The sequence below is a fragment of the Melozone crissalis genome, unplaced genomic scaffold (assembly GCF_028551555.1).
Source record: "Melozone crissalis strain CALT ecotype California unplaced genomic scaffold, PUWL_Pcris_2 ptg000027l_1, whole genome shotgun sequence".
Taxonomy (NCBI): domain Eukaryota; kingdom Metazoa; phylum Chordata; class Aves; order Passeriformes; family Passerellidae; genus Melozone; species Melozone crissalis.
The window spans coordinates 22,165,489-22,192,873 of record NW_026535805.1 but is presented as its reverse complement, the minus strand read 5'-3'; the positions used below and the strand labels follow the sequence as shown (position 1 = coordinate 22,192,873).

Here is a 27,385-nt window from a genome sequence, read left to right as displayed (position 1 = left end):
GAAAGGTCTCACCCGCCTGCACTGCTGCTCGCAAGGGCACCTGACGCTGAGCAGCACCAAGAGGCGCTTCTAGAGCCCCCGTTTAATAACAAGCAAGTTCTTTGTTGCTCCTTAAAACAAAAATAATAAAGCTTTGTAAACTGTAATGCTTTCTCTGCAGAACTACACGTGGCTTTTTTTTTCCCATGCTTATGATTTTTCCTGAAGAAAACTCTAATATATGAAAAATAATTTCCTAAGTTCGGAATACTCCAAGGGAGCACATACGGCCCCTGGGAGAAGCAGGTAAGGCCGGTTTTAAAACACGGGGTCCACTGACTGTTCAGAGACGCTCTAAAGACTTGGCCAGGCCTGTGAGGACAGGTGTCCATCCATCCTACGTCTGCTGAACACATGAGAGATACTGCTGATGACCTACACCCCTCCGGGATTTTGTCCCCCTACATTTGCAACAGCTGTGAGGTTACTTTTAGCATGTTTTGGTCCTTTGCACTGCACATTATTGCCTCCCAGACCATTTTCTTGTAGTCACTCAGTCTCCCCATTTTCTGTTTTTTCTGGGGATTTTTTCAATTGCATTTCATTTGATTATATCTCCTTTCCAGAGTGTTTGGAAGCCTTTCTTTTCTGTTTCACAACATGTCATTTCCCTTTCCAAAAGGAAATTTCATTTCATCAATTTTTGCAAGTTTGGGAAGACTCAACTTGGAGGGGAAGAAATGAGGCATATGGCATGGATACTTAAAAAAAAAAAAAAAAAAAGAAAAGACAAAATCTTCACCAAAGTCCAAAGTGAAAGCCATCAAAAGGCATGGCATGCCATGGCATGCCATCAAGTGCAGGAACATGCACAAAAGCTTGCCAAAATTGATCCCCAGGGAAATCGCAAGATTTCATTCCCTTTCAGGAAGGGAAACAAAATCTTTCAAAATGGAAAGGAAAGGCTTGCAAACACTCTGGAAAGGAGATATGATCAAATGAAATGCAATTGAAAAAATCCCAAAAAAAGAGGAAATCAGGAGATTTAGTAACTGCAAGAAAATGGTCTGGGAAGAAATCAGGTGCAGCACAAAGGACCAAAACATACCAAAAGGAACCTCACAGCTGTTGCAAAAGCAGGGGGGGAAAGTCCAGAAGGAAGACACACGTTGGAAAGGAAGAGATAAGGAACATGGCATAGATATTTAAAAACAAAAAGAAAAAAAAAAGAAAAAAAAGATCACCACCAAAGTGAAAGCCATCAAAAGGCGTGGCATACTATCAAGTGCAGGGACTCAGACCAAAGCCTGCAAAAATTGATCCCTATTGAAGTCCTGGAAAGAGAAAGGAAGGACTTACAAACACTCTGGAACAGAAATACCATCCAAGGAAATGGAATTGAAGAGAAAAAAAAAAAAAAACCCTTGGGAAATTTAGCAACTACAAAAAAATGGACTAGGATTTCAGCAGGTGTAGTGCAAAGGACCAAAACATGCCAAAAGTAACCAAAAAAGTCAAGGAGGAAAACACAACTTGGAAGGGATGTTGTCATCTTACTGCAGGAGTTCCACATTGTTGGCTCCTTACTGCAAAAGTTTCATACCTTCTTGGTGTTTCTTGTGGGCTTCTCCTGAGAGCACTAACTCCTTCTTCTTTATAAAGTAGCTAACTGACTCCTTTTAGTGTGTCAACTAGCCACCCTTTTATAGTACTCTGCTTCTCATTGGTTACAGCTGTGGCCTGTTAAATTCAGGCCTGTTCCCAATCTTTGATAATAGGCCCAGCTACAACTCCTTACAGGTAAGATTTCTTTCTACGCCATCTTTATTTTCTTATATTCTATCCCCCAACAAGAGGAAGAGATGAGTGACATAGCACAGATACTTGAAAAAAAACAAAACAAAAAACCCCCCGAGAAACAAGTAAAGAGAGAAAGTCTTCACAAAAGTGAAAGCATCAAAAGGCAAGGCCTGGCATGCCATCAAGTGCAGGGACACAGCCCAAAGCTTGCCAAAATTGATCCCCATTGAAATCGCAAGATTTCATTTCCCCGTAGAGGAACATAATATAAGCAAATAAAGGTAGTATAGAAAGTAATTGTACCCCTAAAGAGTTGCAGCTGGGCTAATTATTAAAGATTAGGAGCAGGCCTGACTTTAACAGGCCACAGCTGTAGCCAATAATAAGAAGAGTGCTATAAAAGAGTGGGTTGGTTGGTTGAGGGGAACCGGAGTCAGTTGGCTGCTGTGAGGACAAGGAAGAGCCAGTGCTTAGGGGAGCTGCCCTCAAAAAAACATCAAGAAGGTATGAAACTCTGGCAATATGGAACCCTTGCAATGTAATGATAATAGAACTCTTGCACTATAATGACAACGTTTCCCTTCCCAAAAGGGGGGAGGGAGACCAATGGGGATCTCTTTTGGCAAGCCTTGGTCTGTGTTCCTGTACTTGATGGTATGCCATGCCTTTTGATGGCTTTCACTTTGGTGAGGGGTTTTTTGGGTTTTTTTTTGTTTTTGTTTTGTTTTTTTTTTTTTTTTCCCCAGTATCCCTGCTATGTCTCCCATATCTTCCGCTCCCATAGCTGCCCAAAGAATAGGGTTTTGTATTTTGAAGTACTGAAGTTCAGAAACATTAGCAGCCTTTCACTTCTCTATAAAATAAAAAGCAAAGTAGTCCCAGAACACTCTACTTAAGACAACCATGCTTTCCATTTAATTTTTAAAACCATAGCACAAACAAACAGTAAATGTTGAAAGATAATGTCCGGTACTGCAGTTATTTTCATTTATTCAGTAGATCTCTAAGCTGACTAGAAAGACAAAACCCACTTGATAAAATAATTTATGAAGGAAATATAGAGCAGAGGGAGACAAATCAATAGACTTAGAAGATAGTTTATAATTTGTAGTATTCATTTAGCATTTCATAAACAGTGCCTTTCAGCTTTCAAATACCTGTAGAATATGAGTCCATTCTACAGATAATGTTTTTTGAGCTCTGAAAAAACAGCAGACTATTATATGACTAAATATCCTTCAGCTTGAGGGCTGTAAAGCACAGTCTGGCCTTCTATTGCAATGCGTTCCTTCAAACTGTCTCATGTTTGAAGGAGATGTTTCTGTTTTGAATTTATGTAATTCCAAGTCAACTCTGTGGAATTCTTCTTAATAGCTACAGCCTATTAACACAATTTAAATCAAATTTAAGCTTTCAAAACAATCCATGGACTAAGTCTATTTACTTAAAATTAGCACATGAGAATATACATATATTCCAAAATGCGTACATCTGCCCAGAGTATTGTAAATGTTTCTTTACTACGCTTTTAGGAATAAAGTCAAGCGGGATTTGTTTTTTTCAATTTATGCAATGGGAATAATCAAAGCAAAAGAACAAATTTTGTTACGGAGAAAAAAATTTGAAAGTCTCTATCTTGATTTTTAAATCCTAATGTAAATTGCTGAAAGCTGGAAAAATGTATTCTTTTGAAGCATTTCAACTCAATTTGGGTTGAGTTTTTTTCAGGCCACATATTTCAGCACATAAACATATAGAAATCTGGGGTACTACCACATTTATTCAGAGTTTTTTGAGAAGAACATAATCTTCATGATATTTAGAAGAAACTTTTCGAACATTCTGACATTTCTTCATTTTTTTCATTGCATCATGAGGGCCAATAGGCAGCAATCAGGAGATACAACAGAGAAATAAAAGATCATAGTAGACAGATAAATATTAAATAGAAAGTCTTAAGGAGATAGTTATCCAATGTAGCTGTCTGTTGTGTATCTTTGCATATTTCACAAAAACATTCTTTTTAATAACAGCATCCATTAACATGCACTATTTTATGATATTGTAACATAAAAATGTGGCCCCTTTGTCCTAATATATTAAAGGCCTACATTATTTCTGAGAAGTTTTGGATCTCTCTTTGTAATCACCCTAATGGGAAATTTGTCATTGAGCTTAGTTTTCACAAAGTACAAAGCAGTAATTTGGCACCCTCAGAGAGCAAATCTCCATTGCACCTGAAACATGATTAGCATGGAAGCACATGACCCTGCAGGCTGGAGAGTATGTGCAGTACAGCCCAGTGTTTCCCCCCCTAGTCTGCAAAGATAAAATCAGTCTGAGAGGGACAACTCAGTGTGCTTATCTTCTGCTTTAATGGGCAGTGACAAAGACTTCAGTGCCACATGGAGCCCTGGTGCCCTCAGCAGCAGGACATGCTGCACTGCTTACAAGGATCTGGAGAGCTTCACTATTTTTAACTCTTGGAGAAAACTTCAGAAACTTTTGATACCTCTTAGACAACCAACAGATGGATCACTCGGGGCCTCCAGCACGTTTTCATGTTTCCACAGAAAGGTAGGCAAAAAGATTATTTTTGCCTCATCCTCCTTCCTAGCATGTAAATACAAAAACATAATTAATTTTTTTTTACCAGTTAATAAAACTGAGACGTTGAAAAAAGACCTTATTACAAAGACTGCAATTAATCTGTTTAAAACAAATGTTGTTTTGCTTGTGGAAGCAGATCTGCCCACATATTTCTTAAATGCATTACTGTAGGATGGTTGCAACGTACCCCCTGTAGTTCAGAACTACATAATAGTAATTAAAAATCACACTTTGTATTTATGAGTCATGCATCGGCAGAGAAAGAAGGGTCAGAATATGTTTCACAGTTTAACATACCGCTGAGAAAATACTGAACCAAGTTCTGACTCATCCTTTTTGATTCCTTCCTCAGAAACTTCCTACTGCTTCCAAACACGAGTTGTTACCATTTCAAACTTCTCTATTTGGAGAAGCACGCCACAGACGCCTGTGTCAGCTCCTGGCCTTGCATCAGTCAGTAGACTCCTATGTAGATCCCCATCGCACTCCCGAAGACCTCGGTGCCGCGCAAATGCTCAGTATGAAACCAACATAACTAAATCCTTGACTATGTTGAAGAAGAACCAACCAAAGCAGCAGGACGAGCCAAAACACCCACATAAACTACTTCCCCCGCAGCCCACCGCTCCTTTCTTGCCCGCGCTCGCAGTGCCCTGCTCCGGCGGTACCCGGCTGGCCGCGGGGATGCGGCGGGGCCGCTTCCTCCCGAGAGTGCGCGCCCCCAGCAGCCGCCAGTGCCCGGGCAGGCCGCGGGCAGCCGCCGTGGCGAGCGGCGGTGCCGCCCCGAGCCGCCCTTCGGGGCGGGGCCTGGCGGGCCCGGGGAGAGGGCGGGCAGGTCCTGCGGGCAGCGGCGGGCCGAAGGTAACGCGGGCGGGGGGGGGGTGGGGGGTACGTGCTGAGCTGTGGTGAGGTCTGAAAGCGAGGCAGCGGAGGTCGGTTTTGAGGGTATTCCTGCTCCGGCCTCTCTCCGCTCCCTCTTCCCGTCTCCTGCCCGCCATGGGGCTGCGCTTCCGCGCTGGCAGCTGGGCAGGCAGGAGCTGCGGTTCGGCCCGCCAGAGGTGTTTCTGAGTAGGCTTTAATGCCTGGCAGAGTGCTCTCTGCCACTGGGACCCTCACACGCGCGAACAGCTAAGGTGGGACTTGCAGGCCTGGCGCTAACTCAGCTTGTGTTTGCTTTCACTTCTTATGCTTTAAATTCCATGCGTAGCAAATCGAAGGTTAGCCAAATAAGTGGCAGCATTTCCCAGAGGCGGGAAAACTCTTAATATTATTTTTTGGGGTTTTTTTTACACTTTACATTGCCTTTGGCATCCTCCTGTCGCCTGGAGGCCTCCGGCTTCCGGTGCTTGGGAGATTTGCGTTGTTCACAGTTTGTGCAGACGCCTCTGTAATGACTGTTTATCTGCAGTTAGGGCTGTCTGCTGTGGCAGTGACATCGGTGGGAGCCCAGCCCTGTGCGAGGAGGGCGAGGAGTCGCCGAGCTCGGCGCTTCCCCGGGAAGCCGGCGGGGCTGAGCACGGCCCCTGCTCCCTCCGGGTCACCCAATCCCGCTCAGAGAGAGCCCCCATCGCGCTGAACGCTGTGAGAGGGGCGCTGCTGAAATCGTGCCGTGCCTGTGAGCGTGAGTATTCCCTTTGAAAAGGCTTCGAAAAGCCTTTTGCAGTTACTCGGACCAGTACTTGGGCTTGGGATGCACGGCTAGCTGGGAGTGGGTAGTGGAGGTAAAACTTGCCGGAGCTAAGAGTGTTGTTGTAAGTTAATGCTTCTGGCACACAGTGTTGTAACTTGGCTTGTCTAACTCGTGGCAGATGCAGCGCATGCTGATTTGTTAGGGATGCTATCGAAGCCTTGGGTGTTCGTTTTTGTGGCTTTAGATGCCAGACTAACTGTCCTAAATCTTATCTCTGAACATTGTTGCCGGCATTTAGCTGTGTGCGTGCTGTGTCATAACCATGGGCATCTCCCGTTGATGCTTGAATGCTCTTCTGCAGCATCTTCTCTTCTGATTTTACATGCTGAACTAAAGTGTAGAGCAGGAGATTTTATGTTAATGAGAGGCTTGCTAGTCAAGCTAATTGTTAAAAGCAAAACAGAAATGAGGGAGTAAAATAAGAGGTGACTAATTGCTAGTGTCCAAAAGAAGCATGTGCTACATCATCACTCCCCTCAAGATGGTATATTAGAATTCAAACTATAGTGAATGTGTTAAAGGAGGATTTCCTCAATGCTTATTACAGGTTCTCTCTGGTGTTTGATAAGCCTGGGCAGGTAATTTTGAAAACAGCATGGAACAATGCTAATATTGTTAGTGAAATTGACCTTGCCCTGACTGGGTTACTAATACATAGAAACACACACAGAAACACGTGTTTTGCATTCCTGTTCTAGGTACAGTAAACCAAGAGTAATCCCAAAGCTGTTCTGGCCCTTTGGAATTTTATACATAATAAAAGTGAGTTGATAACCTAGTGTCAAGTAATAATTTTATCTATGTGTGCAGGTTCCATTTTGAAGTTTTAAGTTTTCTACGTTATGAAATCTTTTGGAAGGTCTTGACTTTTTTTTGTAACTAACTTTCATAATACAAAATCCCTGTTTCTTACTAGAGAAAAGTTGGTGTAAAATTTGTTAAATCTGTTCTTTATTGTATTTGTGAAATTAGTAATCTAGTGTATTTTTAGTAAACGGAAGCAGTTTTTATTAAAAATGTATGTGCTCTATGCATTGTAGTTGTTAATGCAGTTTTCATTTGGATGTGTATATTTCCTCAAATGCACATCATTCAGCTGCCTTTAAGATGAAATTGATGCATTTTTCACCCCCCACCATCAATGCCACAGACAAAAAGTCCGCTTGAATAAATCACTCAATCTGTCTTGATAGTGTTGTGGGACCTGCAAGGTTGTCTTCTGAGCTAAATCCTTAGAGAATTTATGTATTGCTTATCAGTGGAAAAAAGTGAAAGTTACAGATTGGGGGCTTTCAAACCTGCTTTGTTGCCCTATGTTCTGGTTTCAGGGCTCAGAACAATATGTAGAATAAATCAGCACCTTCTGCTGCTCTAATGGCAGCATTTTTTTAAGCCCCTTTCTGTTCCTGGTAGTTACTTGGTCAAACATAAGAGACCTTTATGCTTTTTTTGCTGCTTAGTCACTGAAAAAAAAAAAGCTTCTTTCCATCTACAAACTTACATCAAAAGAAATGCTGTAATGCTTGCTGGGTTATTTTTCTTTCATAGTCCACTTCCTTAGATGTTTCTTCCACACCTTTGTGGAGTGCAGCTTTTTTTTGGTGATGTGTGATCTTGCTGTCCTTCAAGTGGTACTTCCTGCTTGCTGTAGGTGGGGCAGAATTTTACATGAATCTTACACTTCTTATATCTCTCCAAATTTTGTCTTTATAGTTTTTCATGCAGAAAAGTAGTCTTGCTTGGTTGGTTTTCAGTTCAAAATAACAGAAGAAGAAACCATTAAGCTGGTCTAGAAGGCAGAATCTCACATCATTAGTTCCTGTTGTTCAAATGATGAGACTGGAGATCACTTAAGGTGCAGAACTGTTGGGGAAATTGGCTATCCAGCACTTGTGACTTTTTTTATACACTGTACAACAATATCAATTTCTCTAATACAGCATGTATATCTTTCTTTGGCTAGCTTTTGCTGAAGATCAGTTCTGCATTATTGTTTACTTTTCCATACAAGTAGCACTCTCCAAATGATCTTCTAAAAATTATTATTAATTTTTTCTTATTTTACCCGGTGAAATTCCTTCTGGTGTTTTTAAGAAAGTAGATCAGGAAGATAACAGTTGGCAGCTAATATTTATGTGATTATATCTTCTGTTAGGCCAAGTACCTTGATAACATGTGTATTACAAACTAGAGAGGCATTTATGTATGAATTAGAAGAATGTCTTAAAAGTGTTAGCTTCCTCACAATTTAGCAAGACCTTGTGATAAATTTAGCTGGTTAACATTACAGTTGTTGCCCAAGCCCATTGTGAGTTTTGAAATCCCCACACATTTTGCAAGCAGGGAAGCTCCCTCCTTTGTGCTTCAGCTCTGGCACGGCGTTTGCAGAACTGTGGATTTCTGTAGGCTGGGTCCTGAGCCACATAACTGTGGGAAAATGTTCTTCTTTATAATGAGCTGTGAATATGAGCTGAGTTTTCTCAGTGTAATGGCTGAATCAGCCATGTCTTTGCTGGTGTCAAAACAGGCTTTACTTGACTGTGGTAAGAATGAATTAAAAAAAAAACATCCATAGGAAAAAAAAATACGACTAATGTAGCGAAAAGATCTTTGAAAGGTCACCTAGGTTACACACAGTGTCTTATGGTGCAGGGTTGTCATTTTAAGAAGGTTGGGAAGTAGTTTTGGTGAGGCTTTAATAACTTGCATTGCATTTAAATATGTGCATGTACATCCCTTTGTAGAAGGTAGCATTTGAAATGCTGTGAAATGGCTGGCAGATCTGGGAGACAGTTGGGATTTTTGACCTGTGCCAAGTAGACAAGTAGAAGTCCTCCTGTTTGTGAAGGTTAATTTTTTTTTTTTTTTAATCCCCTGACTTCTAAGGTCCGTGAAGTATTAGGCAAATTGTGCATGGTTCCATCGAGGCTATTTCAGTTTTATAACAAGAACAGAAATTTCATGTGGTTTTAGCAGCATTTAAAAAAAATATTAGTTTAGCAGTCAACTGGCACTTAGACAGAATTTCTGCTTTGGAAATCATCCTTGGCTTCCTGTGAGTCTCTAATTTCAGCCTTGGCCAATCCAACACGAATATTCAATATTAAGTTCAAAGTTTCTTTAATGAATCACTTTGGGCATTTGAGCTGACTGCAAGTAGAGTCTTCAATTACAGAAATATAGGTCTGTAGAAGATTTATATATTTCTGTTAATTGGAAGGTGGCTCTGTGGCAACTGTGTGCAAGTGAAGGATAAAAAGGAAACAGTGATCTCATCCTTGATGGCATTATTTGTGAAAATTACCATACAAGCTGGGCTATCAGGCACAGCCCTGAAAGACATCCCCATTTACCCATGATTGTAAATCTAATCTAGAGTTACCATTACCTCCTATTTTGGGCATAGTACGTTTCTTTTGCATTTTAACATTTAAGTGTGTTGGATAGGTAACAGATTTCTTCTTTCAACACCTTTTTACAGCTATTTGGATAACAAAATGAAACCTGCCAAGCTGCACTATTGGATTTTGGGTTGGTTTTTCATGGCACTATGTTGTTGGTGTACTTCAGATACTTTTACTCAAAGGTAAGTTGTGCTTTTAAATGAAACATCTGACAACTCACTCTTAAATGCAGATCAGAATGGTTTAACTTCTAATGTAAATTTGTTATTATGTACTATTTTTGATGTGTTATTCTACCCTTAGATGATTTATAGTAAGGTGACTACATTAACAGGAGGAGCAAGGATCATGCCTGAGGAAACCTTTAGATGTGTCAGCATGAAGAAAGAGGAGAAACTTAAATTCCATTTGTTGCACTTGAAACTTTTCTCATCTTCCTATACATTCATCATTTAGAGTTGTGATGTGGTAATGACAAAAACTGAAAATTATTTTGACACTCACAGCAAAAAATCTGGAGTCATCACTGTGGCGTGAACTGCACTAACTGTTGCATTATTTATTCTTTTATTTATATTTTCTTTTCCTTGCTGTTTTCTCAATTCTGACAATTTAAAATTATTTTTCATGTGGCATCCCAACTGAGCCTGTATTATATTGCTGCATCACTTTTCATGGTTGTTGCCCCTTGGCAAAATCTGAGTTTCAATACCAATGGGCCATGGGAGAAACCACACCCCAAGTCACATTTCTGTGGTCAGAGTTGAAATTCCTATTGCGTTATGTGAGGAAATAAACTTTTCTGCTGCCTTTTAGTGCTTTGGCAAGGCAATGGTTAGGGGTGCTCAGTTCAGTGCTGAATTTCAGTGCCTGCATTGCACTTGGTGGGCAGCTTAGACACTGTGCTGATGTTTCTTCAATCCCCAGGATTTAGGCTCTAGCTTGGCCATCTTGGCAAAGAGTCAGCTCTAGAGGTGCCTTCCTGAGCTGCACACAGCATGAGAACTCAGGTCCTGAGAAGGGAGAATATCTCTGCAGCTGCACAGATAATGAAAATGGCTTTCCTTGGATTCCAGCTCTGTTTAATAAGTACAGTTTTCTGATCTGTCCTTAGCCACAAAGTGTGTTCTGGGAGAACTCTGGCATGATTGACATTGCAGAAGTTCAGCTGCTATTTCAAATACAGATGAAAGATCAAATGAAATGTCTAATGAAAGATCATTTCTAAGCTAGGGCTTTTTAAAACCAAGGAAATAAATTGCTCTGCAATATAGGGCAATTCTGCTATTCAGGTTTCTACAGCAACAGTGAAGACCTCTATAAAAGTGTTAATAGTTTTCATTGTGGCTATGCTTGGTAAGTTCCATAGCTATTCTTCTAAATTGTATAGAAAACCATAGATACATGTGAATGCTTAAGAGAAAATGTGGCCATTGCAAAGTAGAAAAATTGGAGGAAAAAACTGACATGTGATATAACATGGAAGCATCCCTAGGTTGTCCTCAAATTGAGAATTAGCTTGGTCTTTTATTCTGGTTTTTTTTTTTAATTTTTCTTTTGGTAATATATCCTCTAGCAGGAACTAATGACTGACAAGTGGCTGTTAGCTTCCAGAGAATAACAATTTATTTTGACAGTTCTGCATGTAATGTTGTCAGTTAAAATAATTTACAATTCTGTTTATTTTTTCCCATTTGCTGTTCTATTTAATTACTTTGTCTGGTTGCTTAATAACTAAATATATCTGCTGTAGTGTCTGATGCAACAGGTTTTTTATTTATATCTGCTTAACCAGAATAGATCTGCTCCAAACTGTTGGAAAAGGCCTCTATAGAAATGATGTGATACGGGCTTCCAACACTTCTTGAACAAATTTTTGAGGGGTTTTTTTCCCCTCTGCATACTTAAGAAATGGAAAGCATATGGAGATAGGGTGGCAGAAGGAGAATTTGTTTAACAATGGGGATATTAGCATGTTTCCCTATGTGTTGTTTCTCTCTGAATCATTAGTTTGGAGTGTGTGCCTGAAGGTGTTCCTCTTCTTAAAATAATTGCAGAAAAATAAATTTGTCTGTCTCTCTCCAGTGACATCCACCCTCATGCCTGGAAAAAGCTGTACTTTGCTCATCATTGGCCAGTGACTGTATGTAAGGTGAGATTTTTGTGTTTCTCTTTTTATCCGAACAAAGGTAGCATTGGATAATAAATGTATGAAAACAGAGTGAATAAAGCCCATTAAGTGTTTAATCCTGGTTATGCCTTTATAAAGGCTTTTCCTGATCTTAATGCAACTTTTGCTATTTCTCCTGTGATGCAGGGCAGCCATAACAGGAAAGATTGTGGTGAGTTACAGATAGAGTTGTCAGTGTAGGGTGTACTGTACACTAAGCCTGTTACAGGATTTGTGACATTTTATTAGTTATAAACTTAATCCTAGACTTTCATCAGACTCTGTAGGAAGACTTGCCTTGTTTGGCTGATGACAGTTCAGTATTTGAACTATCTGCTGCACAATAAGGCTTTTAGCTTTGTAATTATGACTCCAGTATTTCTATGATGTCATATCAAATACGGATTCAGTCAGGAAAGAGAGCTATAAAGGTGTTGTGGCAGGTGTCTCTGAGGATTTCTGCTTTTTTTACTGTATTTGAGGTATGTGAACCCAACCTTCCAACATGGATCTGTCAAAGCACTGCTAAGAGGGGATACTGTTGCTATTAAGTATCTACTACCATCTGATAAGTAGAAGACTTTTCCTGTACTGGAAGTACTCAAAGGTCTCTTCCTGTACAGTTAAGTAAAAAATATGATCAGATTTACTGACACAAGGTAGAAGAACCTTGGGGATAATGCAATAGCTTCAGGTCCAGCCAGATGAATGTGGAGGGTAATATCAATAACAAAAGTCAGATGTGTGTGACTGAGACCACTGTTCTGTTTTTTGCCTGGTTTTGTGTGGAAATAAGGACAGATTTGATGCAATTTGTGTCTGATTTTCTGTTGATTAAACATCATTGTTACTGACTTGAAGCAGAGATGTTGGTGTTGAAGAGTTTGTAGTGCCTAGCACGAGTCAGTGTTCAAAGTCAGTAGCAGTGAATGAGCTTGCTTACAGGAATGAGATGAGAGCAATTAGGAAAAAAAAAAGAAAGATTAAACAACACAACATTAAAAAAATAATCCCTACCAACCCGTTTTCCCACTGTATATTTATGCTGGTTACTTCTCTGAATTCCAGGGTAGAGTAATTGATAAATTGACAAATAATTTGCATAATAACCTGCTAGTGAAGTTGAAGTGAATAATTGAAGGTATTGAGCATCAGAAAATGTAGGCTTCCTTGCCCTTTGATTTCTTATAATATTTTGTAGTAAGAAGTGGACAGAGGCATTCAAAGAGGTGCAGAAAAAGAGATATTAAAATCATGTTAAGTAACTTTTTTCTTAGTTTCCCATCGAGTCATGACGAAACAAGATCTCAACTGTACTCCTATAACAGCTTTCTTGTTTTACATAAGAGGAATTCCTAAATTCAGAATTAATTTAAGTATTAAGTAGGTAGATTCTTCTGTGTATTTATTGTATTTATATATGATAACTAGTTTTTTTCAGGGTGTAAATATTTTTAGTGTTATTATTCAGTTTCAAACTCTTGACATGATTTTGAAAGGAAAAAGCCGTGAAAGAAACAGCAAAAGCCATTATATCATTTATGGCAAAAACCTGTGAGATACTTTTTTGTTCTGAAAGTACTACTTTGATTTATGTCTCCTGTGTGAAGGAGTCTTATTAGAGAATCTTTCATACACAGCGTGTTCTTAAGGTATGTGGATGAGCTCCTTAACTCCTGCCTGTTTTGGAGATCTGTGCTTGAAAAGTTTTTTAGGCTTTTGAAGCCCAAAAAATTTAGAGGGTGCAGATCAGCATGCCAGAAATTTGAGAGTACATCTCTCCCAGCTCTTCCTGGGCTTTAAAAAGTAACTGTTCAGCTGATGCTCTTTAATACTGAGTGTGATTGGCACAATTAAATTGGAAAGTGTTTTGTAATCATATCTCCAAACTATCTCATTAAAGTAAAGTGATACCATGGCAGCAGTGATAACCCCAGGACCTAATTACTGACTACTACAGTGAAAAGTGTGCAGGAGGAAGAGAGATTTTCTTCCTTGTAATGTGATTAGAAATTCCGGTACCATATAATTGACCTAAGGTGACTGTGTCTTATGCAAAGATATCTAAGCTAGACTCACAGACCTCAAGTGACTATGAAATTCATGTTCCCTTAAAAAATTTTGCCTGTGGCTAATTCACGCCACACTTTTCAGTAACAAATGAGTGTGACTTAAGAGCAACTCAAGGCCAAGAAGAGGGACTTTCCTGCTCCCTTTTTATAGAGTTGTGAAAACCTTTTATTCCAGAACTTACAAAGAGAACTATTATTTCAGCTTTTGCATCCTGGGGATTGCAAAAAGATGAATTTTTTAATGTGGTTGGGCTTTTTGTGTGTGTGTGAAATGTGGAAAAGCCAGTGCAAGTTTGTAAGTTCCTTCTCTCTTGGGAATGGGAAGGACAATAAAGAAATGGTACCTGCTGTCATCTGCCTTTTTCTTCACGTGTGTCCTCATTGAAGGAAAGAGTCAAAAAAAGGTCAATAGAATAGAGTAATGAGCAGAAGAGCCTGAATTCAAATTTGAGTGTTAAGTAACAGATGATTTTTTTTAAATTTTTATTTTCAGTATGAGATAAGAAATTTTCTTAAGTTCAGGCTTTGATAATACTTTTGTAGCAGAGGCTTAAATGAAGAATAGAAATACTAGTTTTCCGTCTTTTTTTTGTAAAAATAGAAGTAGTCCCTTAATACAGAAATAATTAAAGTGACTAAAGGAGGAAGGGGAGTAATTGCACACTGTTTGAGGGGAAGTTGCTGAGGAGGTGAACTCTTTCCACAGTTAGAAAAGCAAGAATTTTTCTTTGCAGTTGCCATGTTTCATTACAAAATAACTTAAAATTTATCTTCATTAAAGAGATGACCTACTTAAGCAAGGTGGTTGGAAGGGAGAAGAGGAGTAAATATTTCACTTCCCAGAAGCTGATTTTTTATTTCAATTTGGCATATCTGTTTGTGATCCAGTAGCACTACCCTCACATTTACCAGCTGCTGTACCAAGGGATTTGTAACTTGGGCAGCTCAACAGGTGACACTTCTGGGACACACCAATAGTATTGCATTTTTTTGGCATTTCAGAGATGATAAAAGTTTCCATGCTTCTGACACATACTGTTTGGGCAATGACTTGCTGCTACCAATAGGCTAATCCCTCTGCTGAAGTGTTCCCTCTCAGCATGGTGGGTGCTCTACAGCCTCACCAGCCCTTTGCTCAGTTTTATAGGTCATGTATGGCTCATTTGGATTGGTTTGATTATCAGATTGCTTTAAAACAGGAGAAAACGGTGCTTCTTTTTCAATTGAATCTAGATATACAGGGCTTTCTGGGATCCAGTGCTCACTTGAAAATAAATATTTGTGCCTCTCTTTCTAGTCAGTCAATCTCTAGAGATTGAATTAATCTTCCAGCAGTCTGTGATAAACAGGAAGGCTCACAAGAAGTGGTTTTGCACCAGCAAGCAGGGGTACCCAGCTTTGCAGACCAGCATTTGCATTTTTTGTTATATTGATTTAAAATTAACATTGGAGAGATACTAAGGTTAGAGTGAAATAGGAGACTGAGTGAAGCTGGCCAAAGCATGAAGAGTGTGAACTAAAGTGTTGTAGGTTGCACTGACCTCCCAGTTCTGCCAGGGCACAGGGTAGCACCAAGAGTCCAATGAAACAGATAGAAGAAACTGCTAGGAAGGTTAGTGCCACGATTTCAAATCTGAAATACTCTGGGTGTTCCTTTAGCATGTCTGAGAACTGCAGTTAAAGGCTGAATAAAGAGCACAATTGCGCTGTTCTTGTTGCCACCTCAGCTGAGCAAGCTGTTGACTATTAATTTGCTATACTTTGGGCTAGATAGCCAAACTCCTCCAGACCCACAGAGCTTGTGCCACAACAGAGCTATACTAATAGGCATTTTCAGTGTGTGTTTGTTCAAAATATTTCTTTCAGGAAAAAAACTTTTTGCTGGGTATAATTGCTTGTATTGTTGGTGGCAAGAGAGGAGAGGAGAGGAAGGACATGGACACAGAACAAGAAAGTCTTGCAGAAGTTGCAGATTTGCTGCCACTGGCCTGTGGCATGTGGAAGGCAATTAGTGAGATTACAGGCCTGACTCTGCTGCTCTCTACACTCTGCTCTTGCTCTGGCATCACATAAAAGGCATTGTGGCATAATTACAACAGAATGCAGAGCCAAAAAGGAAAGCTATTATTATAGGAAAAGAACGTCTGGGGAGGTTGTTAGTTAATGGCAAAAAGTGTTTACTAAGAATAATAATCAGGGAAAATACAGTAATGGCATTCTGTGATGTGTGACATGGATTTTTTTTTTTTTAGTTTGTTCTTTTCAGGCATGTCTCTGGTCTAAACAGTAATTAAAGTGTAGGCTATTTCTCCTGTATTATCAACAGTTTTTATTGGAGGCTCTATTTTTCTGTTTTTGTAGGAAGGTATTTCGTCTTTCGTTTTCTCTCCATTCCCTTGAACCGCAAGTCAAAATCATGAAAGCATAAGTCTGTTTTAAATATATTAAAAATATATTTATTTATATATTTAAATATATTAAATAAATATATTTAATCACTTCTTTGTATTTTTCACTTGCAATACAATGATAAAACTAGTCCTGAATGTTTAAGGAGGGTTTTGTGCTTGTCCAATAATATGATTTATTTTGAATGTTTTCACTTTAATGGCTCTGCACTCCTTGAAAAAATGTGGTTATGAGAAAAATACAGAGCTGCCACCTGGAGAACTATAAATGCAGATAAAGCTGTGTTCATTCAGCATGGATCAGGCTACTTTCTGTTACCTCACAACCTGTCCTTTTATCTTCTTTTTACCCTGTCTGTTCAGAGTTTACTGATCTGCTTGAAAATTTTAATGCCAGTGGGTCCCTTAGTGGCATAATCCATGACAGCTTCAAGTAACGGGAGTTCACCAGTTCCTGGTTTGGCGAGGAAAAGTTAGCATGTCACAGTAGAACCTCAGGCCATCACTGAATGAGGTTTTACTTTTGCCTGGATACATGCAGCAAATACTCTGTGTTTTTGTTTCCTACAGATGAATGCTAATGATTGTCATGATCCACCAAAGTACTGGACAATCCATGGATTGTGGTATGATCAAAGAGTGGTTTTATTTCAGCCTGAAAAGGAAAAATCAAATTTTGTACCAGGATGTTTAGTGATTTGGTTTTGTTGGGTGGGGGTTTTTTTGTTTGGGGTTTTTTGTGTGTTTTGTTGGAGTTTTTTGGTGGTGTTTTTTTGGGAGGTTGGTTTATGTGGAGTTATTTTTTGAGATCTTAAGCTGTCTGTTCTTATGATTGAAACAAAATTAAAACCTGATGGTTTGACATGAAACTGAAATTCACTTCTATATCTCATGACTTGTTGAAGTCCTCTGGCCACATAAACATTTTATTTACATGCCTCCTCTTAAGATCAGAAATAGCCTCAAGCACAAAGGGAACTATTGTTTCCCTTCTTTTCTTTTGTCTCTCTGAGTAAAAAGAATTTGTTAATTTCTCATGACTGCTTGTGGCTTTAAGTATCTCATCACCACACAAATATTGCACAAGTGGAAGAAAAACTAATTTGCTTCAAAAGTATCACCTCACTGGAATTGATGCCAATGGCAGCAATCCAAGAATTTTCCAGACAGATACAGGTTAAAATCAGTACAGGAGTTTAAGCTATGCCTCTTGGAAAAGTGAACATCATTATGTATTGATTCCCTGAGCGTGTCTTGGTGACACTTGCATGAACATCTGATGGGGCAGCAATTCAAGAGGTGATGTCAGTAGTGACACCAGTGACATCATGTGCAAGACCTTTCCAAGTCATTGGCACACCCAAATGACTTTTACATAGAATGAAAGGGACTAAAGGGCCAAACAAAGAAATCACAACAAAATCTTTTGGCCATCTTTTGAATTTTCATGAGAAATCTTTTGGCCGTAATTAGTGTCTTGAAGGTTTTACTTCTAAACCACTGTAGGTTCTTATGATTTACTTGCATTAATCCTGCATGCTTAAGATTCAGGATAATGATATGTTAGTTACCATTAGTGAGTTAAGAGACATCTTTTTTCAACTTTATTTTGCTTCCCTAGGCCTGACAGAGCTGAAGACTGTAACAGAACATGGCATTTCAATGTCACCGAGATCAAGGTATTTAAAACAAAAACAGACATACCAGGCAGAGCTAAGTGCAGTTACTTTTGCACATCCTATATGCAAAATCTGCAGTTCATAATATCACTCCTAATGCTTACTGAGGGGTGTGGTTTTTTAAGGACTCCTGAAATTCTTTTAGTGCTTCTGGTACTATTTGAAGTTGCCATCCTTGTGATCATTAGCATCTGTACCTACTTGATTTTGTGAACATGCAATTTGGCTCATTCAGCCACATCCTCCTTAATAAAATCTAGAGGTCCACCACCACATAGGTGCTGGATCTGTAGTGACAAAAAGCGCCTGTGAAAAAAAGTGATTCAGTCAGTTGGTGTTCTCCCTTCACATTTTCTACTGCAAAATCAAAATAAAGAAACTAAGAGCTCAGAATACTGTTTTCTGTGTGTTTTCTCCTAGGCCATTAGTCCTCTTTTTGTTCTTTTTCTAATTAAAAAAATCCCCAGTGTATTTAATTCAGCAAAATTCATTTAGGTTTTATAAATGCAGATAGGGATAGGGGACTTGAGCCTGACAAATATGAAACACTGCATGATTGAACAACTTCTGCAGGGACAGTTGAAGGAAAGTCTTGCTTTGAGGCAATCTGTCAGTAGTGGTATGTTCAGATATTTAGGTAGGTGTACCTATTACCTCCAATGACAGCCTTTTCAGAATATGGGGTAAAAAGATCTTTTATTTTTCTTCAAATAAATGTTTCAGTCATGGACACTGAAAGATGAGGCTTCAGTTGTAAAAAACTTATCAATATATGTAGATTGTATAAGAAACAGCTTTTCAATGCTGTAGGTGTAATTATTAATTGTGGTATTTTTAGGATCTTTTGTCAGACATGAGACACTACTGGCCTGATGTGCTTCATTCATCTCTGAATCGCACTCAGTTCTGGTGAGTACAAAAAAGCCCTAAAAAGCATTTTGGGTATTATTTTACAAAAATCTGTCTGAGTAGTTCTTCAGGTGCATTGGAGGAAGTGCCCAGGTGGCCACTGAAGCAGTGTGTCTTGCCAGTCTCATTTATAGTATAGATCTGTTCTCTTATAAAATACAGCTGTTGAGGAGAGGGCTATAGAAGAAGTTTTAGAGAAATGAAACTTAGTGAGAAAATGTTTCCTCCCTTTATCCCCAGGGAGAAGAAACAGCTGCTGTTGACACATTAAATCTGAGTAGCAGTAGCACTCCTGGGATATCACAGGTAGCTGCAAGAGCAGCTTCCAGATCATTTTCCCTAGCTAGTTTCACTGTGTTGCTGGTCTTGAGGCAGCTTTCATTTTGGGCTTCCTTATAGAAGAGAAAATAGAGAAATAGAATGCACTGTGCCATGGTAGCCACTTCCCTTTCAGTGAAGTTACTGACAGCAGCTCTGTGCTACCACCAAGCTCATTGGTGCAAGAGGTGCAGAAGGATGGAGGCCTTGATGAACACCTGTAGCTGTGGTCAGTATCTTTTTTTTTCCTTTGAAATGGCTGTGCTGCAAAACAGTGTGACATTGTGAAGAGTATAATCTTAAAGTCTTGGTAAATATTTTGTGGAAACTAAAGTCTGTCCATTCTGGAAGCTCACAGGATTGATTAAGCTCACTTGGGCCTGGTGCATTCTTGGCTTGCTGCAGGTGATGGTTCACAGGCACTGTCAGTGTGGACTTCCCCAAACCACTCCAATAGCAGTTCCATGGTAGCAATAAAAGGCTTTTTGAATGCCAACAGGTCTTTGGCCCTCTGTTTTTTACCTTCTTTATAGAAAGAGCAGGACACTTCAATTTAAGTACTACTGAATGCCTTCAAAAGGCAGGTACATCACCATTAGTTTTACAGACATGCATGTATACACTCCCTGAACTGAAATTGTCATCCTTGTCATCCATGCAAGGCCTTGCCTCTAGCTTGCTGCTGTTTTAGTAGCCCTTTGGATCTGACTATTATCTGCTTCTGATCCAACCTAACTATATTTCTTGCTAAGTTTACCTCTAAAAGAGCCTTTCTGTTTACTTTAAAACTGTGATGACTTTTCTCATTAGTAATTTAAAATCCCTTATGGAGAAATCTGCCCATGGAAACTGGATTCTTCTAGGCAATAAACAATTAATTTGACATGCAGTTGTGTTGAATGTTACAGCCAAGATGAGAACTCTCTACAAGGCTAAATTTGGGAAGATGCAGTGAAATTCTTGCAGTAAAGCATCTTCTCCCCTGCCTCAAATCTCCTGACACCACAGTTGCTGTATTAATTTTTTTCTGAGAAGTAGTACACTATTTCTCTAGATCCAAACATAATTTCTTTTAAGGTGTTTTAATTCCTTAAGAAAAATCTGAAGTTTTTAGTATAAGTGGACAATTCCAAGGTAGGCTTTCAAGTGAATAATAGTTGTCCTTCTCTGCTTTTTGGTGATATACTTAAGGCATCATCGGGTCACAGGACGCTGTGATGATGGCAGGAGTTTGTGATTATGTAATCTTTGTGTACATCTGCTGAACTGATACCTGTATAGTACAAGTGGATTGTGAGAATTTGAAAATAATTTTTAAAAAAGACATCTGCAGGCAGTGTCACTAAAGGTTATACTGCTTAGTCTTTCAAAGGACTTTAGAATTGATAAAAACATTTGTCTTTTTCCCAATTTTTGTCCTGTTTGAGTTTGTCTGCTGTGCACTGCAAGAATTTCTTTTGCTCTCTGTTCCTTGCTTTTAGGAGAAAGGATAGTGGATTAGAAGCAAGACTTGAGAGGAGACCTATGAAAATTCTGCCACAGGCTAGCATAAAAGCTAATGCTAAAATCTAGCAGCTTGTGCAATTTCACTGTTTCACCCAAAATAAGGCTTAATCCTCTGAGTTCAGAAAAAAAAATTAGTGCTTTGAAAGTGTGTTTAACACAAAAGATTCCACTCTAAAACTTACAAAAAGCATAGAGGTAGTAATTTTCTAGGCAAATTCTGTGCATTCTGACCTCCAAATGTCTTTGTGTAAATCCACTGATAGAGCATTGTATCATAAGAGCATTATATGTCTTTACTTCATGAATATATAGATGTTGCTGTAATTGAAGTAGTGGAAGTGATCTTGTTTGGGTTTACTTTTTATATGTGTGATAAATTTGAATGCAGTATCCTACTCCACATGTGTAGCCTTTTGGATACATGATTTAAGTACAATGGCTAGCTTGTACAGCACATATATCTACAAAAAATGTGTTCTAAAATTTGCATTTTGCTTTTCTCCTGTAGGAAACATGAGTGGGACAAACATGGCACTTGTGCAGCCACGCTTGAGGTCCTTAATTCTCAGAAAAAATACTTTGGTAAAGCCATAGAACTCTACCAGCATGTTGATCTCAATGGGTACGTAAATGAACTCAATGGTCTGGCTTTTATTTCAAACAGTTCCTAAAGATTTCAGATCCAGCCTCAAATGAAAGTCTAAAAATCTGATGGCAGAGAGGAAATGAGAATTAGCATAAATTATTTTCAGTACTGAAGTTCAGAGGAAGAGTTGTTACCCTGAGAAGCAGTCTCTGGTCACTTCAGTCAGATAAGCCAGCATCATTCTTAGCAGCATCCTTCTAGACAGCATGAGCCAGTAAATTTTTGAGCAGCTTTACAGGCTGTATCTTGATACCAAAAGCTGTAGTACCTGTAAAGGTCTAAATCAAATGACAAACCCCCCAAACTTCTGAATCATGCTGAACCCCAAATACTTGTTTTTGAGACAGTGCTCTGCTCAGGGGAAAGGACAAGCTGCAGGCAGTCATACAGGACATTCTGGGAAAAGGCTGAGAGGCAACTGCAAGAGAGGAGGTTGTGAGGGGGTCAGTCACTGCAGGCAGTCCCCTGCTTTTCTTTGTGACAGCCCTGATGTGACACCCTTGCTTTGTCCTAGGGGCTGATTTCTCCTCCTTGTTCCAAAGCACTGGCCATTCCAGATTCAAGGTCTGTTGTGGCTTGTCCAAGTGCTGGATGCATGTGTTCTGGCTGCAGTTGAATGCCAGAAGGTTAGTCATTTCCTGATCAGTGCGTGGTATGGGTGAGAGGATGTTTGACTTAGATTTGTTGGCCATGAGGGGACAGTATCTGAGAGAGGAAATAGTTTCATACAAAGAAATATACCTTTAAAAAACTCAAGAAAACAACCCCAAAGAAACCCCAAACCAGCTCATCCTGTTTATGCTCTGCCAGTATCCTTTTCACAAAGAAAATAAGCCTTTCTTCCCTCCCATCTTGGTTTAGATGATGTCTTTTAAAACTGTGGCAGATTTTTCTAAAAGGGTTTTCAGTGTTTGAGCATGTCACATGTAATGTTAAATTAATGATGTCTAAGTCAGTTGCCTAAGTAGCTGTGATGGCGTGACTAAAACATTTACAGATGGCACAGTGACCGATGGTGTGACTCTGTATCAGCTTGTGCAACACTGCAAAGGAATAGAGACTGAAGCATGTTGAAATTAATTGCTCAAAGCTTATTATCTATTGTGAAAATAAGTATAATTAATTTTATCTTTACTGAAGAGAAAAATGACTGAAAATGTTCTCATTGTGTATAATTTCTACTTGAAAGACAAAAAATGTCAGTGTTAAAGAAGTTCTTTCCACAAATCAAATTATTATAAAGAGGACATCATGCAGCCTTCTGTAAGAATTAACAGAACATCATCTATTTTATTGATCTCCTTATATCCAGTGTAAAATGATAGTGAAAAACTGCTTGTCCTTTAGTCAGCTGGATAAAATCTTCCTTGTGCCAAAACTGACCTTGGAAGGGAAGGGTTGAGCATTATCAGCATTTATGGATTAAATCTTGCAACGTACTGACCATTCCCACTTCTTACAGAGGAAGCTGTAGGGGCTCACAGACTCATCATGGGTTAGGTCCTGAGTCTTGTCAGCTTGGAAATGTGAACTCCTCTCAGGACTGAGCCTAAAGGAAGGGGTACACAGACTACAGGTTCTTGAGCACTTCCTCATTTCTCATGTGACCAGCTTTTCCTCTTCAAAAATGTATCTAGTAGGAGCAGTTTCTGCCTTGACTGTAACACTGATTCTGATTGACATGCTGTATCCCTCTTCCAGTGTGCTGTGTGTCTCCCACCACAGGAAGCCATCCTGTGTTTGAATGTGAGGGTGCCTGGAACACCCTCACAAGTCTGCCCCTGTGCCCTCTGCAGTGGCAGGAGCACAGGGGAATGACTCAAGGCAGGGGACAGGAAGCAATTAAACTGCATTCCCTGCCTGGCACTGAACAGAGCACTCTGAAACTCCCTTTCCCCTAGCTGTCTGAAGACTGAACTATCCTAGTTCCTCCTGTTAAGGTGTGGGAAAGTGTTCTTTCTAACCCTTCCAAATTGGATGGGAAGTGTTCTTTCAGAAAACAGCCTTTCCTAGGCTGGCACAGAATGAAAGACAAGTTGTCCTTGCTCCCATGACCATAATGCTTGACAGGTTCTTAAGATCTGTTTTACCTAATGGTTATGAAGGTGTGTTTGCATAGAGGAAACATGGAAAAATGTTCTATCTTTGTTTCAGTTGTCTCTTGAAAGCTGGGATAAAGCCAAGCAGTTCATATTACAAGGTAAGAGGCAGTCTTTAATAAAACAAAATCATGTGCATAGACTTTTTTTGATTAGGAGTCAACTAGTTTATGTAGACCAAATGATCTTTTGAAATTTTCAAGTTCTTTAAGGCTGTGCTTTTTATGAAAGTTTTTGAGAGCTTAACCAGTGTGGGAGCTGTTGGAAGATGTGCTTGTGACTTATTCATCTCTATAAGCTTTTTAATTTTTCAGATGACTGCTATAAAGGAAGCTCTTACAAGATTTTATGGTGTAACACCAAAGATCCAATGCCTTCCTCCAGAAGAGGTAAAAACTCCCCTAACTTCCCAAAATGGAAGAAAAACCAAAAAAAAAAAATTTTTTTTTAAGGAGCACTTTCTATCAAAGATATAGCAAAAATAGAGTGAAAAAATTTTTGGTATGGTGAAACTTAGGTCTAGGTGTTCTTTGTGTATACAGCTGTTTCCATATAGGTATTGTTTGATTCTTGGCCTTGGGTTTGAAGGTCTCTTTGTCTTAAAAGATTTAAACCTGCATCTCTTGCATGAATGCTGTAACCACCCTGCTGGAGGTATTGCTGTAGCTGGACGCTTTCCACCATGCCTGCTAAAGTTTAGTTGCTGCATGGCAGATTCCTAAAACCAACAAGAGTGAGCTGAATGGAGGCAATGAATGTCAGCCTTGGTGTGAGGGTGCTGCTGTCAGAATCCTTCTGAAATAAGGCAACTCAGAGGTTTGTCTCTGAGATTGTTCCAGAGAGCCCATACCTAAAGAGGTCACTGTAGTCTTTCCTTTTGAACCAAGCATGTCTCAAATTTCCATGTCTTTTTATTTTTGCTTGCCAGTAATTGTGCTGTGCATCATGATGCACTGGAGAGGGTGCTACACAGAGACAGCATTCTGTAAAGCATAGGTCACTATATCTGAACCAAAAGTGCTTTTGAAGGAACAAAATAGTGTTCTGAACAATTACATGTGTAGGCTGTAGAGCTCTTTCTTTCTGTTTTTTCAGCTAGGTTACTCTGCTCTTATGGAAAAATAAAGCAAGAAACAAAACCCACAAGGTTAGCTTTCACTCTTATAAGTGGTTCCTTCTTATCTCAGCTTGTTCAAGGTGATTTACTACAGAACTCTTGGCAGAGTTACTGCCCATATGCAGGCAACAATTATGAAATCCTGCTAAGTTACAGTTGCTATTGGCGTATGTTGTCAACTCTTGCTTTAGTAATGCTGAGGTTTTTCTACTCATATGTTTTTTAACATGAAAAAATCTATACCTTACAATATTTTTAACATGTATTTATAAGTTACTTTAAGGAACAAAGGAATTTTCGTTGCATGTGGGTTGTATACTCCTCCACCTTTTGACATGAAAGAAATACAGAGCTAACACAAACCCCAGTTTCTAGCTCTGTTCACTCTAGTTCTGCCATTGCTTTTAGTACCCTTGAGATACTGTTCCAATTGCATGAAAGTAATGTACAGCTTGGGTCTCCTGTATGTAACTGCTGAAGGTATTGGGTAATAGAACTGAAAAGGTACATATCAGGTATTTGAAGATAGGCCTTTTTCAGAGTTCTAGACTTGTCCATGCCTGAAGTGCATGATGGAGGTACTTTGATGTTTGGAATGGATTAGACACATTCTCTGTTCTTATGTTTCTTTAAAAAAACCCCAAAATAAACAACCCCCCCAACAGCACAAATTCAAAACAAACAAAAAACCCTCTCACCTCAGTTACTTTTATCCTTTATGTATCTTTTTGTCCTGCTTAATTGTTTCAAAACAATTTTTCCCGCATTTTGCTAGACCTGAGCATTTGGGGGGTATTTTCCTGTAATCTTTTTACCACATGGAAGGTCTCTATGCCTGCCTGCTTTATTCGTAGTCAGCATTTTTCTTCCTGGCCTGTTCTGTAGTCCAAAAATGACACTTCTGCTCCTTCTGTCAGCTTGATTCTGTGTTCTTTTGTGTAAAAGCTATTATAAAATTTAGTTTCTCTTCTCATGTATGGAGAATTTTATTTGCCTCAATTCCTGTCCTGCTATGAAGAATTGGTGAAAAGTGTCTTTCTGGTCACAAGTGCCCTTCAATATTCACAGAGTTCAGCCAGAGCTCATCATTGTGCAGATGAGTAAAGGCCAGGATAATGTGTCACAGCATTTCACAACGAGGCTTACTAGTTAGACAAGTCCCAGATTGGTACTGAGTTACAGTATGTACTATAAGCTGTTCAGAGTGCATGCCTCTTGTACTTTTCTTTGCATTTTTCATCTGGTAAATGGACAAAAAAATGACTACTGTATTGTATAGATAGGGCAATGTAGCTGAAGAATTGATTTATTTTCTCCTTCCCATAAGGCTGATCTTACCCTTCATGTTTCTAGGGTGAAAAAGCACAAACAATTGGCCAGATTGAATTCTGCTTCACCAAAGAGCTGCAACTGGTGAACTGCACAACGCGGGAGGGTGGATCCAACGCAGTGCATGCTCACTTGAAGCTTGGAACTTCGGAGCTGTCGGTCTGCAATGATACTCTCCCAACCTATTACCCTTCAGAGGTCCAAAATCACAAATGAAGCCATAGGACTTCGAAAAACTTTTTCAACAGCAACAAAGCCCACACTCATGTAATATTATGAGCCCCTGTCCACAGACCTATAGTGAAGATTTCTGCTAGAAAAGAGAGTTATTTTGCTATTAAAGAAGAGTGGTCCACATTACGAGATCAGCATCTGATCTACAGCATGGTCTGGATTTTTTGGCTTGCTTATGGTTTGAATCAATGTTCAAAAGAGAACTGTGACTTCTCAGTTTGTCATGCAGTTTTCTGCCACTTATCTGCTTTTTGGTTTTTATCAGTGAGTCAGGGAACTTAATTCTTTGTATTGAAAGGATGATTGTCTCTCTGAGATGAGGTGGCAGTTTCTTGAGAGGGAAATATTGTAAACAGAGCTCTTGAAACCTGTCTGGAGGTCCATTCCCAGATGGAATAGCCACTGCCTTGCATAATTGCTCTCCAGAAGTGCAGAACAGAGATCATGTCCTCTGAGGTGTTGCACCTTTCTTCACTGAGATGACAGTGGACCAAAGACAACTGTTGCCTAACTTCTTAGTGAAGTAATAATGTTCTCCAAGTTTGGGCTTTTCTACCTTAACGATCTCAGGGAAACTGTATTTGTAGCCTTACCTGTTCTTTGATTATTTCCATAGTGAAACAGTGGACTGTATACAGACTTGGGGAACAACCAATGCTACAACTCTAGATGTTAGTACAGGAGAATGTTAGGCCCTAGAAATATGTTGTTACTAATTTTGTGTTTGAGCATTCAGCATTACTACTTGTGAGTGCCTGCACTTGTATATAAAAACAAGATTTTCACATCATCGCTTTGTTCCAAGAAACATCTTTTTATAGATGAAACAATAAATACTGCCAGATTTTCAGTAAAAAGTACAGATATTGGCAAAAGTGCATCTCTACCCCATAATGATGAGTAACATGCCACAAAGATGGATGTTTCTAAAGGAACCAAATTTTGATGATGTCTTCCCCAAAGTGCTGTGTTGATCTGTGTGTCTCAAATAAAGACAATTTTGGCTTAAGGAACCGTCTGTTTTTAGAATAATGTTACTGTGAAAACATGAAATGCAGTATTAGAAACAAATTTGTTATTTTGAGGGGGTTAGAAACCATTTACTCTCATTTTTGACTGTCCCTATTTCTCTACCACCTTTCATTTAATGCTTGGTTAACTTTCCATTCCAGAATGCTCTCAGTTTCTTTGGCCTTTCTTGAAACTTAAATATCTATTTTAACAACCAAGAAATTATTGTGGTCTGCCAAACAAATGAATGTTGGGTTTGCCTGTTTTTCTGCAGTTGCTTGAATCCCTCAGTCCTGTTTCTCAGGCAAAGGTAAAGCTGACTCCTGGCAAACGGAGTCAGCAGATACACACATGAATAACAAATGACCAAACTCTGCAGCAGAGTAGATATAATGGATTCCATG

The 27,385-nt window shown here is 39.3% G+C and overlaps 1 protein-coding gene across 3 annotated transcripts; it reads left to right on the top strand.

The window, feature by feature from the left end:
- Positions 1-5,245: 5,245 nt before the first annotated feature.
- RNASET2 (ribonuclease T2) lies at positions 5,246-26,178 on the top strand. Of its 3 annotated transcripts, none has more exons than XM_054279425.1 (10): positions 5,246-5,250; positions 9,561-9,665; positions 11,569-11,635; positions 16,704-16,759; positions 17,755-17,812; positions 18,651-18,721; positions 21,054-21,167; positions 23,346-23,391; positions 23,605-23,679; positions 25,761-26,178. In XM_054279425.1, the coding sequence occupies exons 2-10, from the start codon at positions 9,577-9,579 to the stop codon at positions 25,950-25,952; spliced, it is 768 nt and encodes a 255-aa protein (XP_054135400.1). In that variant the 5' UTR covers positions 5,246-5,250; positions 9,561-9,576; the 3' UTR covers positions 25,953-26,178. The 3 variants fall into 3 exon arrangements, with proteins under 3 accessions (XP_054135400.1, XP_054135401.1, XP_054135403.1); XM_054279426.1 differs by lacking the exon at positions 5,246-5,250 and adding an exon at positions 6,081-6,140; XM_054279428.1 differs by lacking the exon at positions 5,246-5,250 and adding an exon at positions 6,786-6,841.
- Positions 26,179-27,385: the final 1,207 nt, after the last annotated feature.